This window comes from Leptinotarsa decemlineata, unplaced genomic scaffold, assembly GCF_025532065.1.
Source record: "Leptinotarsa decemlineata unplaced genomic scaffold, Ldec_3_MD MMD2_tig00002159_RagTag_RagTag, whole genome shotgun sequence".
Classification (NCBI taxonomy): domain Eukaryota; kingdom Metazoa; phylum Arthropoda; class Insecta; order Coleoptera; family Chrysomelidae; genus Leptinotarsa; species Leptinotarsa decemlineata.
Window position 1 is genome coordinate 5,766,306 of NW_027412574.1, and position 18,439 is coordinate 5,784,744.

Genomic DNA, 18,439 nt, shown 5'->3' on the forward strand with positions numbered 1-18,439 from the left:
TTTATAATGATATCCGTATTCAGTACTAATGAGCCGATAAGGTAAATGTCTTACGGCGAAACATCGCATGGCTACCAGTGAGGATAACAGTGTTTCATATAAATGAAATTGTACTTCTTCATTTATCATATCGTGTGAATCCTGTGAATTATATGTGATTCGATTCCTTACGAATGTTTGGAATACAAACGGAATAGAGGAAAGTGTTTTTTCGTATAATTCAGCGTTCATATAAAAGTATTTGTTTCGAAAGTATTTTTCATTCGTCCAATTCAATGTTTATATGAAAATAGCTGTTTCGAGGGAGCTTTATCTTTCAGTTTGTGTATGAAAGTTACTTCTTTGCATGATTTACGCATCTTCATTTAGAGTTAATTTTTGAAATTGATTGCTGCCTTCCTTTCTTTGGAAGATATCCACATTTTTTGTATCAATATGGAGATATAGAAAGCATAAATTTTTTGATACTGAAAGTCTATTGATTTTCTCGATACACTGGAACAAAATGGATTCAGGGAATCCAGGAATGAATGAATGAAAATTATTTATTTGCTATAAATGTTTCGTGGGTTTATATATCACAATAGCCATTTGTAATGTCTGGAATGTTCAAAACATACACTGTTCCCATATATCAGAACTGCAACTCTCTTCTTGACGCGCCTTACAGTTACATCGATGATTTCGGGTAGAGAAAGAAAAAGAGAAAACATTATCAAATGATTGGAAGAGAAAGAGTTTATTTATCTGGGAGCAGACAAAGGCATTCAGGTTATGATACTGTACAAATCATATTTGAGAGATAATTTAGTTGAGAACGCTTCCTATAAGAAATTACCAAGGAGCCAATCCTCTAAAATAGTTTGAGAAGTAAAAAACACATTTGGAAAGTGTCAAAACTTGATTGCACCAACTTTGAAGAGAAGTCTACCGGTTTCCTATCCTACAGTTCCTACAAGTCGACTGGCAAGTCGGTGAGACTAATTGTCTTCGCCATAAGTTACCAATTCATGAAATTGCTGAATGACTAACCAAACAGTTGAAAGTTGACTTCAAGTTTTGTTTATTCACATGAGTTCACAGATAAAATGTAGGATGTAAAGTTCCGGGATGGAGAAATTTCAGCATCATTTGTATCCTATGGAATATTTGAGGAATCTTCTGAGGCTCAATGGTCTCTGTGGACAAGTAATCGGAGACTCTATGAAACTAGAAAAACAGATTTTATTAGTGGTGGTATTTTCTGATACCTATATACACAAATTGATAATATACAGTGATGGTGTTACGGTTTCAAAATCACTACCCCAATTTTTACGTTACTGTTACGTGTTCAGCACACCTTGATAATGACAAATGAGATTTTGTTGAAACGTCGGTGAAATTAGAGATAATATCACATACACGGATCAAATACCCGGAAAAACCAGTTCAGCATATTCCTATCCGTGAAAACTTCAGATTTCATATTCGATACCTTAACGGGGGGATGAGGTCAACTAAGAAGAAGAAGAACTCAGGTAAAACTCAACAACATTTAAATAGTAGGTAGTAGAGGGTTTATGGACTACTCTACCTCTGAACACGTAACGAATACCATTTTACCAGTATAGTAAGAAGTGAGTTGAGCAAGGTCAACAAACTTCTGAACACGTAACAGCACACCTTGATAATGACAAATGAGATTTTGTCGAAACGTCGGTGAAATTAGAGATAATATCACATACACGGATCAAATACCCGAAAAAATCAGTTCAGCATATATATATATATATATATATATATATATATATATATATATATATATATTGATCTATATAAATTGATCTAAGACTTCTTCATAAAACTATAAATGGTGATATGAACTGTCCATTTGTAACACAAATGATTAACTTCAATGTAAATACAAGAAGACCAGAGTGTCGGAGTTGTTTTAAGTTCCCAACCCTTCTACTAGCTATGTCCTAAATTTAAATGAAACCGTCACTAGAATGCTTAGATTAACAAATAAGAATAGCAACTATATTGACCCACTATGAAGAAACTGCTGATTATTATTATCAATAATTAATTATTATTTGTTTTTTTTTTGGTATTCTGTATTATTATTCAATTTTTAATTTTTTCAATCACACTATTTATGTGTTCATTGTACAATGGCAAATCCGCAAATAAATAAATAAATAAATAAATTCGTGTCTAGATATCAGAAAATACCGGACAGTAAAAAAATGTGTGAGAATTCATGAATTGAGTAACACCAAGAAATACAATTTTGCAGTTTGGCCACGTTTTGCAGGGATCGCCTTGAAATAATAATTACAGGTGGAAATTCGAACAAAAATTAAAATTGTATATCAAACAAATGATCTCTAAATGCAGTATAGGAAATACAATTATTGGAATGGGTCTCATGTGAAGATGAGTAAAAACGCGATAATCCCATTAAGTTGCAATGTTTTCTCGAGACTTGAAAGACATACACATCAAATAATCACAAACATATAAAATAAATTTTATATGTTCTGTGAGAGTATCTCTGATTTACCTCTAGCTAGTCTAGCGTGAAACTATATACCACCCAATTGGTTGGGAGCAAGGGTGGTTGGTTTATATACCTAAAGTGGATCAGAAAGACCCACACCCTAAATCGGTACGACCAATCATCCTTACCTTACATCCTTCCTGTTGAAAGGACTTGGGAGGATACTGGACGGACACATAAGGAGGGTGGCATTATATGCATATCCCCTGAATATCCACCAGTATGCTTATCAAACCGGCAAATCGACAGATTTAGCATTGAACAACCTTGAAGAGAAAATTTCCCATTTCCGTGACAACAAGGGGATTGCCGTTGCTGTATTTCTCAATATTGAAGGATCCTTCGACAAGGCACTACCTGAATCTATAGGATCGACAATAACTGGCTGGCTGGATCTATGCCATGCTGGTGAACAGAACTGCAACTACGATTCTTCAAGGCGAGGCCATTAGGTCAGGGTCAACAGGGGCTACCCTCAAGGTGGAGTACTATCTCCCTTTCTGTGATCACTCCTGATGGATAGCCCTCGACAGAGGACATCTTGGCAAGGTCCACGTCGGGAATGGTAGCTAGTAATATCCTCCAAAGATCGTTGGACGTTGTTCACAGTTGGTGCCTGAGAAAGCAGATGTCTGTCAACCCCAGCAGAACTGTGATAATCCTCTTCATCAAGAGGAGAAAATTAAAAGATCTACCGCCACTTTCCCTCAATGGTGCAGTCATTCCATTTGGAACGGAGGTGAAATATCTTTAAAACTTAGGGTTTAGGTCCCAAACAAATCCATTGAATTTATACGATGATTGTCAGGCCAATGATCACTTACAGTGCAATTGCCTGGTGGTCGAAAGCTTCCCAGAAAACGGCCCAGGCGAAGCTCTCTGGCTTATAGAGACAGGCTTGTTTAGTTCATTGGTGCCATCAGTACCACACCGTCAGCGGCCACGGATATCCTTTTAGATCCACCTCCTCTCCACATTTTTTGGAGAGAGTTGCTAGATGGACTGCATATAGACTTGTGCACATTGCCAATTGCACAAATCAATTTAATGCAGAGTACAACAGACTGCTGGTTGACACTGAAAGTCACAGCATTCTGGAAAAGATCTCTGACTTCATACGTCCAACTGTCAACTAAGAACTGCGTTATAGTACTGTTATATAGTACTGTTCCCGAGTAGAGATAGTTGTTGGTTTACAGATGGATCAGAAACACCTTCCGGTTCTGGTGCAGGTGTTTTCAGTCGCAGATCCAGGACATAACCTATGCCTCTGTATTTCAAGTGGAAATTTACGCTATTGAATTGTGTGCGGAGAGATTGAAAGAATCCAACCTCATACACAAGTTAATAATAATATTCTCGGATATTCAAGCGGCGTTGGAAGCTCTTGGCTCCTACCGAGCAATGTCTAAATTGGTAGCAAATTGCCAAAAACGACTCTCCTCGATGGGAAGACTTAAATTGTCCTTGGTCGGGATTCCTGACCATACTGGCCTTGAAGGCAATGAGGCACTGACCCCCTTGCAAAGGAGGGTGCTGCAAGCAGCTTCATCGGACTAGAACCTGTCATTGGCATCGCTTTGAGTTTTACCAAACAAACGTGGAACACTTGGATGGCAAGAAGATTTATGGACTTCTAGCAGAATCTTCCAGAATCGGCTCACTCCAAGGTGTTTATTCACTCTTCGAAGCTTGATACTAAACAGTTGTTGGACTACAGTAGAGATGAACTACGATGTCTAACAGGCCTTCCGCGGGTCACTGTCATTTGAATCATCATATGCAGAGACAGTCACAGTCACATACTTTGTGACTGTCCCGCTGGGGACCGAATCAGGTTTTGAGTTCGGCAGAACCGTACAATTACCATCTGACCTGAAAGACCACTCATCATACAAACTAATCGGCTTCGTGAAGAAGCTGGGTTTATTTGGTCGAGTGTGAATAGATGTAGGCCACAATAAACCCTTGTGGGTTGCGGTGGAGGGTCGAATAGACCCACTCAATTTGAACCTAACCTAACCATTCCTGTTAACAGATTGATCTGATATTTGGTACACACATTTAGTTTTTGTAAATTCAAAATGGCCGCAGCTAGAAAATAACGTATTATATATCGTTTCACAACTACCTCAATGCGGGTATCAAATGACAAGCATTGACTAGTAGAATAGTAGTACACTTTGAAAAAGATGCAAATTCAAGATGGCCGCAGCTACAAAATAGCAGATTACATATTATATTGTAATACTTAGGCACTAAATGAACTAAACAGAATGAGAAGAATTAAGTGACAAAATCAGAAACTAAAAATCTGAAAATAAAATAATAAAAATTAATTTCTGTCAAACGGTTTTATCGAAAAAAAAACATGTTAATGATGTACTGAAAACTAATTCGGAAGGTCCTAAACTGCAGTCATCACACCACTCTCCTCAGTAATCTACGGTATTGATCAGATTAAAAAAATAAATAAATCGTCGGGTATTTACATATTTACTCAGGTTACGCTATGCCCAACGATTTCATTAGTCTTTTATCAGATCAATACCGTTGATTACTTAGAAGAGTGGTGTGATGACTGCTATCCTAGGAGCCTCCGAATTATTCACTACTTTCTAGTACATTATCTATACCATTATTATCTGTCTATTTCAATAAAACCGTTTGACAAAACATTTTTTTACCTATTTTATTCATTATGTTATCCAGATTTGGTACTGAAGAGCCGATAATGCAAGTGTTTAATGACGAAACATCGGATGTCTACCAGTGAGGATGAAAGTGTTCCATGTAAGTGAAATATTACCTCTTTTATATACAATATTGGGTAGCAATCCTGTGAATGTCTGATTCAATTCCATAACAAACGTTTGGAACACGAACTGAATAGAGAAAATTGTTTTTGTATAATTAAGTGTTCATATGAAAGTATTTGTTTCGAAAGTAATTTTCTTTCGTGTAATTCGATGTTTATATGAAAGGAGTTGTTTCGATAGGGACTTTTTCTTCCAGTTTGTGTCTCAAATATACTTCTTTGCATGATCTACACAACTTTGTACAGAGGTACCTTTTTGAAATTGATTGCTTCCTTCCTTTCTTTGAAAAAAACCCACATTTTTTTGTATAAATATGGAGAAGTAGAAAACCAATACCTTTCTTTGCCGAAAATTATTATTTCCCAGAAATATACCCCCTTCAATTTAAATAAAGAGAGAATATTATGATCATTATGTGAATATTTTCATCCGAAAAATAAAGAGTACTCATCGACGGATATTATTGAAGTTTGTTTTCTTAATTATATTAGTCAAATATACACGTACATTCTCAATTGTTGAAAATGAAAATTCACATTATAATAAATAAATTTTTACCACAAGACCAAATGTTTGGACAATAATGGTGCTTCTTCTCCATGCGAAGCAGCGAGTCACAGTTCATCGATAATAACTTTTCGTGTAGATGGATTGGAAGGAGACGTTCTACGGAATGGCCTTCCAGATCCTCCGATTTGATTCCGCCGGACATTTTATGTGACACTAACATCCTCAATAGTGTACTTTAAAGTTGAATTACCTGTTACATGTGTCTTCGTTTCCGTTGAACGTGTTTTCCAGCTTTTCTAAAAAAAAATGTATTTTCATAGTGTATTCGATGAAATTTCATCTGAATGCTCAAGTTTTACGACACTGTTGAAAGGCAAGGTTTTCATAAACAACGTTATAGAGGAGTCACCTTACTGTATTGTTCCATGCCTAATTGAATGACCTCGGTAGATCATCATAGTTGATATAACTTAACGCTTAAACCCTGACAGAAGAACTGTGAAACAATGTATTGGTTAAACATAAAGTTATAGAAGCATTTTTAACATTTGTTCATTTTTCTTTACTACTTTTGTCAGATCGACAAATGATAACACAAAAGAAAATCTTGTTTTCAATATTTTTAGTTTCCTGAAAGAATAAATGAAAAGAAAAACTAAGTTTCAGTAACCGAACTTACTCGTAGACGCAATAAATGAGTTTTGAATGAGTAATCTGTACCATGCAAATAGTGGACGAGAATCAGTTCTCGTAGGTCAGAATTTGCCGTAACTGGATTGTTAACACGTGAGAAATTAATTTAAAGCGGTTTACAGCGCAAGGACTAATGCAGAGGGGATCACTATATAAAAACGGATCATGTTCATTATCTCATCAGTGTATTTGCCAGAACACAGTGTCTAAATAATTGCAATGAAAACAACAATTGTACTTCTTATTGTGCTTGGTGAGTGAAATCATTCCAAAAATTTTTTGCGCAGTTACACGAGTTAAAACTTGTCGATTTTCAATATCGCTTTTGTATTTTATTTTTAAGATTTCAATCTCTTACAGAACAAAGAATATTAACAAACAACAAGAAATATTCTCAAGGTGTTCAAATGACAGATTCATTTTCATTGGACATTTTGAAGAAGACTTGATACATTATACTTAGTAAACTCATTACCATTAATTCTTTGAAAAAAATTCAAATGAAAGATATGTGATATTATTACTTAAACCTTATATTATTCTGACAAAGTCCGAAAACTAACGAAAAAAACACCAACATTTGTTTTTTTTAATACTTACTCACTTATCCTCCACTCCCCCCCATCGTAATACAGCACACCTATAAGAATAATAATACTTTGATCATTTTGAAAGAATTTCGTAAATACAACAACGTTCCAAAAATGCTCAGAATTGCATTATGAACAATTGATATACTTAATTCATCGATTTGGTTGATTTGGAATGTGACAAAGGTGACTGAATTTCGCAGAAGGACTTATTTTTCATCACAATGATTTATCAGTATTTTTGGGTTCTTCATTCCAGTCATTTTATCTTCGATGGAGAGACTTGTTATGCAAATTCAAAATCACAATTCGCAGTTATCTTTACAGATCGACCTGCTTGAACCTTCTTATCAATATTTTTTTCATAAGAATGCCTGTTTATTTTTCTCTTATTTCTAGTCGTATTTTCTAACGTTAATGTATATCAACCAAATATCATGCCAAGAAATTAATTTGTCAAATTGTTACATCAAAAATAATATGAATGTTTCATGCCATATTAATTTTATGAAGCACTGAATGCTTGTTGAAGTATAACATATGTACTTCATCAAGTAAAATACAATCATTTTTTTGTGAAAAAAACCTTTCTAGTTCTGATTGATGTATGGAAAATGAAAGAAAACCTATAAGAAAGAATTATCTACCAGATGTTATTCAGATGTTATGAAAATACCAAACTCTTGCCTCTCATGTGAGAACTACATTTTTGTAGGTACATGTGGCAGATACCCTTTGGAAAAACAACATCCAACCCAGGCACCTGTGTAACATCTTCCGTTCGGAAGATTCGTTGCAAGTAACTTCCTATATATGAAAAGCAGAAATTAATTTCATTTGGTGAAAATGACCACCGACAGACCGGTTTCGGAGTACTAGCTCCTCATCAGTGCTGGGTGGGTCACCACTCGACATCCTGCTGACAAAGTCGGCAACAATTCCACAAACACATACTCCGGGATGGGAGTCAGAATAATAAATGAATATATTCCGGGCAGGTGCATTCCTGTATATTACTGTATATTATCAAATTTCACTTTTCATCAAAATGACATGGTGGCTATCCACGTGCTTTTCATCACCTGTTGATTGTTTAAATGCTCAAATCGTTGTCTTAGTAAAGAAATTCTACATGTAATTTTCAACTTCAAATATTTGAAATTTGTTAAAATTTGTTGTTAAGTTATGCCTATTTAATTAATAAGAATTTGTTTTATCATACATTTTGAATAACTAGATTTTATCGACAATGTCAGTATATAAACAAACAATCAATCTTTGTTTCTTAGTAGTTTTGATAAGCAAGAAATCTCCCTCCGTAGCAGAGATCTAACTCTTTCAATATATTGGGCTCATTGATGACCACCTGACACTAGAGCCGTGAGTGCTCTTTCAAAAGAACTAATCCTGTCTGTAAATAGTGGTAGAGATTCATTAAATGCATTAGTCATATCCAGATGATGCTGAATCGGTTAACAAAACGCTTATCGAGAAACAGTGCTTGAGTTCTGGAATGGTGAAAGTGTTTTCATCAGATTCAGTTGAACCAGACGCTCCAATCCAATTCTACCTTTTAACTAACTAGAGAAATCCATTTAAAATATTCGAATGAAATGTAACCTCACTAAAATATAATTGGGAATGAAAAGACAGTAAAAGACATTAAGGGTAAATTCCTTTTATTTGAAAGGAATGTGCAATTAGCATAACTGATCTGAAACAATAAATTCCAGTGGCTGTCCTGGCAGTTCAAGCTGGTCCTTCCAAGGGAACGACCAAACCAGCATTGAAGAAAAAACCATGTATGAAGGATTGTGGTACTGACTATAAACCAGTTTGTGGTGGAGATGGTACTGGTAAAGGCAACAAGAGTTTTGGTAGTCAATGCGTTTTGGACAACTACAACTGTGAGAACTCACAAAGTAAGTGTTAAATATAGATATCTGAATATTATGTTCCGTCCTGAGGTTTCAGAAGTAATCCTCTTTGAAAAATCCTACTTCGGTAATTTTATCAGCTGAATTGAGCAGAAACAATCACATGGTTTAAGAGTTGATTTTGTTTTTTTTCAATAAGGGTTAATTGGGTATCAAGATCAATCCTTCTCTACAACCATTTGTTTTCTTGTAAACCTTTCGAATTTGGAAAAAAAATCATCTTTAGAGCTTGACAAGGAGTTTTTTTCGTGTTAAAGATATATCTATTTTGTCTCGAAAATTAAATTGTAGTATATTTTATTTTTATTATGTATCTACATTTCTTAATATCCTCATTGTCGACATGAAGAAACACCTATTCGAGCCCTGAAGGAGCATTGAATTTTTTTCATAACGTTGTCAAGAAAACAAATGTTTTTTTAAGAATAATTGATCGTCACCCAACCAACCCTTCTTGAACAAAAAATTATTGGATTACTAAACCAGTTCATTGATTTTGTTGTTTCGATTATTCCAATTAACGAGTCAAAGGAGTTTCCAAACTTCAATCATCAATCAATTTAACACAGAAATAACGACCAAACATGCTAAGTAGACAATATAAAAAAAATATTTTTGAACTGCAACTTGTGATGCGTTTGCTGATGATGGCATGTCCAACGTCTGTGGTCCCAGCCTATCCACAGGCAAAATGTGGCCTTACACAAATGCTATATTGAAATGCTCGGCATTCCGACGCTATTGTCGAGACAAAGTTGTTGACTTATATTTCGGATAATGTTAAATCCGTTATGGAAAATAATGAATTACGTATTTATTGGAACTATTCGTTTCTCAATCATAGATGATGAGATGTCTGGAATTACTCTTTAGATCCCACAAACTCTACTCAGACCATTCTATCAAAATAGTTACTCTTAGTAGTGGAGTACCTGGTCCTGATGTCTTGTTTACTTTCGAACCTCGAGATCTCATCAATTTGTCGCACTACAGCAGAAATCTTGGATAGACAAATACAGAAGGTTTTTATACTTGGCTCATTTCAATGTTACTGGAGCCCAATAATCACTTACCTCATGGTTTGCAGACTCACTGATAACTGAAACAAGCAGAGCGCTGGCAACATTTGCCTAACGGCACAATCTTCTGAATTATGATTCATTATTGATGCTCGTACATATTCATGATCACACAAGTCAAGTCAACTTAACATTTACGAGTTTTATTCGATGTAAAAAGTGCCCCAAAATTTTGTAGTACTTCATTACTTTTCACTCGAAATCATTTCGTTTAAAGCGATTTAGGAAGTGACACTATTCTCTTAGAAGATTTACTACAAAGTTTGTTTCAGCTGGTTGTATCTCTGACCACAGTGGTTTTCTCTTTAAAACACACTTCACCCAATCTCTCTGATGTGGTTCTCGATTCTTAATCTTTCATTCCAGTTTCCTTTTTTTGTTTTGCAGCACACATTGAATATGCATTGTGATGAACTCTTCCATAAAGCTGAATTTTCATATCATCTCAAGGCATGTGTAAAATTTAGATAGTGAATTAGAACGTGATGTTTCTATCTCTTTGTTGCATTACCTACAGCTGAGGTGTTCGTTCTACAGCCCAATTTTTTTCAGATGTCCCCTCAATGGACAGTGCTCAGAGAGTAGCTCTATGATTGTTTTGAGCCAATTCCTGCTCTGTAGAAGAAGTTCTTCAGTTTTCTTCTCGGATGGTTCTATATAAAGGTTTTCCGTTATGTGTTTCTGGAGATACGTTCCCAGTACTCTTTATGTTTTTCATGTAGACACTTTTCAATATGCTTCCATATCAAATAGCCCCATAACTCGTTCAGGGCCTATATATGGATTTGTTGATCTGTATCTGGCACAATAATCAATTTGTGTGTGCCTGCGATGCCTGAGTGATCTGATAGCCGGTATATAGTCATTATATTTTTATCCGGCAGTTTCTCATGTTAGCTCTATTTCCATCAAGAAGTCAGGAAGTATCAATAAGTGTTAAATGGTCTATTTCCGTCCATATGAGTATCATTCCAAAAAAACCTGAATATCTGCCTTATAGATCTTCAGATATTGGCGATACTTCTAACATGCTCATTGGATGGCACAGTACTGACCAGCATGATTTATCGATGATTTACAAGTTTTTTTTATTTTGAAGACTGCTTCGTTAAACTTTCTTTTTCCGGTTGATAGAAAATGGGTTGTCCCAAAACGAAATATAGAACTCATTTCCGTGTTGGGAATCGCATTTAAAAGGATATACCACCAGGAGAATGTAGTTTCCCAACGGTATCATGTGGTGTGTTGTCAAAAACATTTTCGATACCTAGGAAGGAACACACATTTCATTAGACAGGGCATCTTGTAGAAGATTCCTCAGTTGTATTAATATGAAAACGAGTGAATTTTCCGCTTGGTGTGCATGCTAGCAAGATATAACATTAGTATTGCAAAAAGAATTAATACACAACCAAATTGAAAAATTGATTTTGGTTAGGTCATGGTAATAAGGCATACTGTCAAATTATTCCATACTGTGTTTCTCACTCTGAATAATTTTTGGTTCTGATACTCAAAATAGGAACTCAAAACTACCAAAAGAGTGTTTGTTATTCTTTTTTATCTCTTATTGAGCTGGGAACAAATACTAGATCAAGTCAATCCTATCTGAATCTAATCTGATTCTAGTTTGAATAAATGAACAAATCCTTCAATTTATATGAGCCAACACTCCCAGGCTGACACGTCAAATGATATTCTTTTATGAATTTATTCACTACTTTCATTCATTCTTCATAATATTAGTTTAGATTACTGTCACATTTTCAGGCACTTGAAATAATTATTTCCTCAAATGCATAAAAACGATCAAACAATTCAAAGCTAGGCAGCGTTAACAGCGTGATTAAATGAAGAAGACCTGTTTAACCGATTGAAACGAAACTGAATTATTCCTATTTCACGTAAATCTTAAAATTTGAATTTTGAAGGTGATTTTTTGAGTTCTTATAATCTTTTGTATACTACTCTCAATCGACCATAATGCGTGCAAACCCATAATTTCAAAAAATTTGCTCGTGAAATTATACAATCAAGCAATTTGCTTACAACATTTCATTAATTATGAATTTGTACACATTTTCCTCTATTCAACTTAGTGCACTCGGGATATAACGCTTGACCAAATTGAATCACAAACAATTTATCAATTGAATTCATCAACTCCCATTATTTCAAACCTTGTCTTCTTTGTTCAATATACTCATGTCAAATTGTTAACTGACTGACCAGAATTTGGAACTGGAGTTTTATAATAAAGAACTAGCCTTCATATGATGAGACAGTTGTCCAATGTATTGCAATTCTCATGACAATAATCATGAAATGTTCTCACTTTTTTCCAGATTTGAAGGTTGTAAGCAATGGTGAATGCCCTGGAGGTGGTGGAGTTCGTCTTCAATAAAAATCAACTTGATACGCTAAAACTCGTAATCATCATCAGATATCAACAAGATGTATGTTTCAATTCAATAAAATAACATCAAAGTATTTCTTCAGTTTGTATTACCAATCATTTTTATATATACTTGGAATCAGTCAAATATATCACATTATTTAAAGTAAATCTGAACTTGGAAATTTTGTCATTTGCCGATATTGTTAAATTGTTCAATCCCTTTTAATAATGCCACAAAATATTGACATAGTTATTGATTTACTGAAAAATCGTTTTGGTCGGCCAGATCATATAATTATTGATGCTGTTAGATAAAATAAAGAAATTTCCACCCGTAAGAGAAAAAAAGCTTGAGTAATTCATAGAGTTTTGTGATGAAATCAAAATTTTTTTAGCTACTATAGAATCGCTCAATGAGGAAGAACATTTACATAATTCAATTCTAGTGAATGAAATAATGAGTAAATTACCAACCTCATATCAGCCATCATGGGTAGAACACCTTTCTAAGTTAGTAAAATCACGATTGAAACTAGTAGAATTAGGAAAGTGGCTTGATGAAAAGGCAAATGCGGCTAGTCAAATTCAAATTCCCAAATATGACATTCAGGAAAATACGTCAAAATCAAAATATGTCAAAAAAGAAAAAAAAAAGTTTTTGAAAGACGTCTGACTTTTCTAAAAGAATATAAAATTTCGTTCTTCGACCCGGAATAAATAATAATTTGCAGGTAATTCAAAATTGTAATTGAATTAGAATGTTTATTTTATCTCAGCACTGACACTAAATATATACTAGATACAGGTATATACTATACAAGTACATAACCCTGAAGAGGCATATACGAGTAATAGGGCCCCCCTCGAAACCCTGTCCCATGTATTTTGGCCCAAATTTGAATATACGTTTCTGAATTGAATTGAATACAAGTACACTATAATTTTCCAAAAATAACAATAAGACATGGTGAAATTATGTTTTAAAAAATAAAACGTTATGATATAAATATCTTATTGTGAGAAATGTAAAAGACTATTTTATCAGTCTTTTACATTTTATCAGGTGAATTTGATGATAATAAATGAATAATGAAATGTTTATATTTTTCAAACAACTATTGCCATAGATTTTTGTGATAAACATTTTAGTAAAATACATGAATCATACAGAAATTTGGAGATGAAAAAATTCTGAGAATGCCTTTTAATTTCAATTGGTTATTGCTGTTATTTTTCCTTATTATAGAAGAATATTAGAGTTTTTGACGAATGGTCACGATAAATTATGTAATGAATTAACAAATGAAATATATAAATAAAAATGTCTATTATAGAGAAACGTAAATACTTAGTTTTGAAACGAAACTCTCTTATTCAGTTGTTGAAGAAATAAGAGAATAAATGAAAACATTCATAATGGTGAAATGAAGAATTTAAAATATCAAAATTTCTCAATAAATGAAATAGCAAAAATATGCTTTCCTTCTATTTTCCAATTCCACTGAATTTTTTTAATAATTTTCAAACGATGGAAATCAAAAGTATTTTCCTAAATGTTCCAAACTTCAAAATTATTTGCATAATTTTCAGAAAATAGAACCTATTTTTGTAATTTTCAATTCTGGAATTGTTTTCATGTAGGTTTGATACTTTGACAAATTTTTCTAGATCTCATTATGAATGCAATGAAATACCAGTTGAGAAAACGAAGAAAAAATGAAGTAGCATTTTTTCCCTAACGTATTCAGTACTATGGAGTTTTTCAGCTTTTCATTGAACAAAAAAGATCCAGATGTTGAAGATACAAATTTGAAATCCTAAATTCCATATTTGAGAAAAGTAATTTAGGCTCAACAACTAGGTAAATATTGTTCTTCTAGGGCGTCTGTTGTATTAGTTGTATTATCATGAATTTCAGTGGAGTTATGATAATATAATGATACTTTCCACTAATGAGTTGCTTCATAGTGAATACAATATCCAGCTCAATTTTTGGAAATATAGAAACAAAAAGGTCTTGAAAATGACTAGGAAGGGAATAAGTATCCAACATGTTTCTGTGAAATAATAAATTGTGACTTGCACGTTAGAAATAGAAAAAATATATTTAAGAATCCATCAGGTAAAATCATAAAGCAAATTAATTGATATGTCTGTTTAGTGAAATGATTGTGGCAAAATAAATGCCGTCGGTTGAAATTTGCATGAATGATGGATCAATTATGATGAAACTGGCAAGGACATTTTTATCGACCCGACGATACAACCTGTTCATTTCAGATTATATATCTCTCAACAAAACAGATGTGAATTTTTATAACTAGTATCTAAGTATATAGCTTATTATTTTCAACAAATTCAAAACAACCAGTAGCATTTTGAATAATCATGAGAATGTTTACTGTTACAGTCTTTCTACAGATTATTCATTTTTAATAACGGCACAACAGTTATTTTTGAATGAACAATTGAAAATAATAGAAAAATCCCAAAAATTAAGCTCTCTCACATTTATTTGAGTATTTACATTTTCAAATTTTTTTCAGGTATATGACTGATATTCATAGTTCACTACACTAATTTTTTTCTCATTGAATTTTATATCTTTATTTTTTTATTCCTTGGATTTATTTTTCTCTGTTCCCAAATATCAGAATTGCAACTCTCTTCCCGACGCGCGTTACACCAATCAATTTGGCGACGTCAGGAGATAATAATAATGATAATAATGATCACTTACCCCACCGTGTGGGGAGTGGTCATTGGTTGATAATGCTGGCGCGCCCTTCCGAATGTATCGGGGCTTCGGGGGATAGGGCCTGACCAGCGCACACTATGGTGAAAATAATAATAGTAATAATAATAATAATAATAGTAATGTTCGTTCCCCACCCTCAGGCTCATACAAGCTAATAAGCCTGATGTAGTCCTTCTCGACCACCAGAGCAAAACGATACTTGTCGTGGAGTTTTCAGCTCCTGGCGAGACAAATATCGTCAGAAAAGAGTAGGAAAAACGGATAAAATATCGATATTTTCTCTTCTAACTCCTGAAACTCTATCCAGATCACTCTGTCAAGATGGTTGTTCTCATTATTGGAGTCCTGATGGCCTCTCTACGCTTGAATATTAAAATCATACATACCGGCTTGCCTCACTAAGGCAGAAATCTTAGCCGCACAGATGCAGAAAGCTGTAATGAAAAAGCCGTTCACTGCATTAGAAAGGCCGTTGGTAAGACCTTCAGACCTCAGTCAATTAAACGATAGCACCAAAATAACATGAATTGACCAAACCAAGAACACGTTCTCTCAGATAAATCGGAAACATTTTTATCTTTTATATTATACATTTATATATTTCACGGCATATACAACTAATGCCTAATAAACAAAAATTATAGACTCGTGTTTGGGTTATTCAACCTTTGTACTATATCCAAAACACTTTAAAAATGGATCAGTATATTCGTGATTTTGATTCTGAAACAATAGAAACATTCAATATACCAGATTACTTAGAGTGTGAAAATATTTTGAATGTCAACAAAGATTCGAATAATTTCAAAATCATCCAAAATAATATTCATAGCCTGAATAAAAATATTGATGAACTTAAAATTTTCCTCAGCAATCTAAATTCAGATATTAATTGTATCGCCTTAACAGAAACTTTGTTATTACATAATCCAGAACTTTATTCTATTCTAGGCTACGATATATTATATAAGGGGGTAATCTCAACCAAAATGATGGTGTAGTGATATATGTACACTCAAAGCACCAATACACCTACAAAATAGTGAAAATAAGTAGTATTAAAAGTATTCAGTTAATAGTCAATTTGGGAGATAATATAGCCATAGTTGCAATATATCCAGGCTGATTCACGGTGGATGGCACATTAGACGTTTCTGGTGAACCAGACAACGGATCACTTTGAAAATTTAATGGTGGGCATATTCGGACATTCTCTAGCCAACTAAAATATTTTCGACAATGCGGTGTTGCCGCTTCTATTAGAAAGCAGTAGCAACTTTGATTTTTCAAATGGAACACTCTGTATATAATATTATTTTTGGAATCTCCAACAATTGCCCGACAACTTTTCTTGATATTTCCCTATACCTATCTGTTACCGTTTTCGAAATAAAAATTAATTTCAATTTTTTTCTTCGAAAATCATGACTTCTAAAAATGCCGATATCTTTTAGTTAAGAAGTACTATGATATCGAAATTTGGTTTGGAGTTAGGTGATACTTGGACACTTCCCACACGTCAGCCTAATCTCCGTTGCTGAAATTTGATTATTTTAAATGGAACACCCTGTATATTATTGAAAATTCGGAAAGCTGCTGAAATTTGCTTTCTTTCTATGTATATCATACCTTTACCTAACTAGTCAAGTTTCGGACTTATGAACATTTATTTGTGAAAATGTCCCTTCAGAATGGTATTTCCATTCGGTATTTGGTAAGCAGGCCATGATTACTATTTGACAGTAGCGTTGTGACATTCTCCTAATAATATCGACATTTTCGTCACTTCAGAAGTTGCAAATACCTTCAAAACGATGGAACAAAACTATTCAAACGAAGTTCTTATGAATTTGTTTATTATTTTTGGACAGTGTGACAAAATTATCAGCAGAACATGTAGAAAGTTCAATGAAATGTATCCGAATCTACCGCCAATGAACATCAAGAAATTTATACGAATTCAGAACAATTTCAAAGCATTTGGATCAACTTTAAAAAAGTGGATCTTCTTGAATGCGTGTCAACAACATTTCACAAAATTCTACTCTCTGTTGAGGATCTTGAGGCTTCATTGCTTGAATTTTGGTGAATTTATAATCATGCATTTTATGTCTTCGCAAGATTCTTTGAACCGATGAATATTTTATACCCAAATCTTCTTCAGCACTTCTTATCGATGACTCGGGAAATGCGTGAAAATATGCTAAGACATTAATCTGGTTGTCTTCGAAAGTTACGGGTCGAGGCAAGTTTTTTGGTGCTTTTAAAATTGATCCAAGCAATGAGAAATATATTGATACTGGAATACCTCAGGGTACGGTTCCTGGATCCACTCTATTCAATATGTACATAAATGAATAATTGAATTGATGGATGTAGCCGTTACTACGTGGTAGGAGATCATGATGGTAAAAAACATAGAAATTTCCATTTCTCTTTTCAAAATGAATTATTTTTTCTAGAAAGTAAAGGAGACATTTTAGGATGTGCAGACGGCACAACAATATTCTATAAGGTAAATAATTGGCAAGAATTAAATATACTGTAGAATCAGACTATGATACGATAAGAAACTGGTTTGAATATAAGCTATTAACCATAAATTTGGAGAAAACCCAGTATATGCCAAGTATTCTATACATATATATATATATATATATATATATATATATATATATATATATATATATATATATATATATATATATATATATATATGTTCATCCGTTGTGTACTATTCGATAGTCGACGTCTCTATATATATATATATATATATATATATATATATATATATATATATATATATATATATATATATATATATATACTTACCTGGCTCCAAAATTATTCAATACTCTTCTTATACAATAAAAAACATTGATATATTTCACCACTTCAAAAAGTCATTGTGGCAATTTATATGCAGACAGCCAAGACAAATGATTTCTAATTTTGTTAACAAAAAAAATATTTGAAATAAAGTTTTCCCAATGTCAAAAATGCGTAAAAGAACAACATTGTTATTACTTAACAATAGTAATTTACAAATTTATATATTATATATTAGTACATCAGGATTGTCCATTTCACCTTATTTATTTATTATAATT

At 33.4% G+C, this 18,439-nt stretch overlaps 1 protein-coding gene and 1 long non-coding RNA gene across 2 annotated transcripts; one reads left to right on the plus strand and one right to left on the minus strand.

Annotated features, from left to right (window-relative positions):
* Window positions 1-546: 546 nt before the first annotated feature.
* Window positions 547-7,452, minus strand: LOC141483012 (uncharacterized). The gene is made up of 3 exons (XR_012465856.1): window positions 7,168-7,452; window positions 5,923-6,170; window positions 547-1,209 (listed from the first exon to the last, which is right to left on the minus strand). It is a non-coding gene; the product is annotated as an uncharacterized lncRNA (long non-coding RNA).
* On the plus strand, window positions 6,662-12,663 carry LOC141483011 (turripeptide Ici9.2-like). Its single transcript, XM_074177118.1, has 3 exons — window positions 6,662-6,820; window positions 8,891-9,079; window positions 12,519-12,663. The coding sequence occupies exons 1-3, from the start codon at window positions 6,787-6,789 to the stop codon at window positions 12,575-12,577; spliced, it is 282 nt and encodes a 93-aa protein (XP_074033219.1). The 5' UTR covers window positions 6,662-6,786; the 3' UTR covers window positions 12,578-12,663.
* Window positions 12,664-18,439: the final 5,776 nt, after the last annotated feature.

What these genes read in the sequence shown, in the direction of transcription:
- LOC141483011 (XM_074177118.1), top strand. Translation starts at nt 6,787, where the DNA reads ATGAAAACAACAATTGTACTTCTTATTGTGCTTG. An exon ending in TGTACTTCTTATTGTGCTTG is followed by an intron (nt 6,821 to 8,890) that starts GTGAGTGAAATC and finishes AATAAATTCCAG; the next exon opens with TGGCTGTCCTGGCAGTTCAA. An exon ending in CAACTGTGAGAACTCACAAA is followed by an intron (nt 9,080 to 12,518) that starts GTAAGTGTTAAA and finishes ACTTTTTTCCAG; the next exon opens with ATTTGAAGGTTGTAAGCAAT.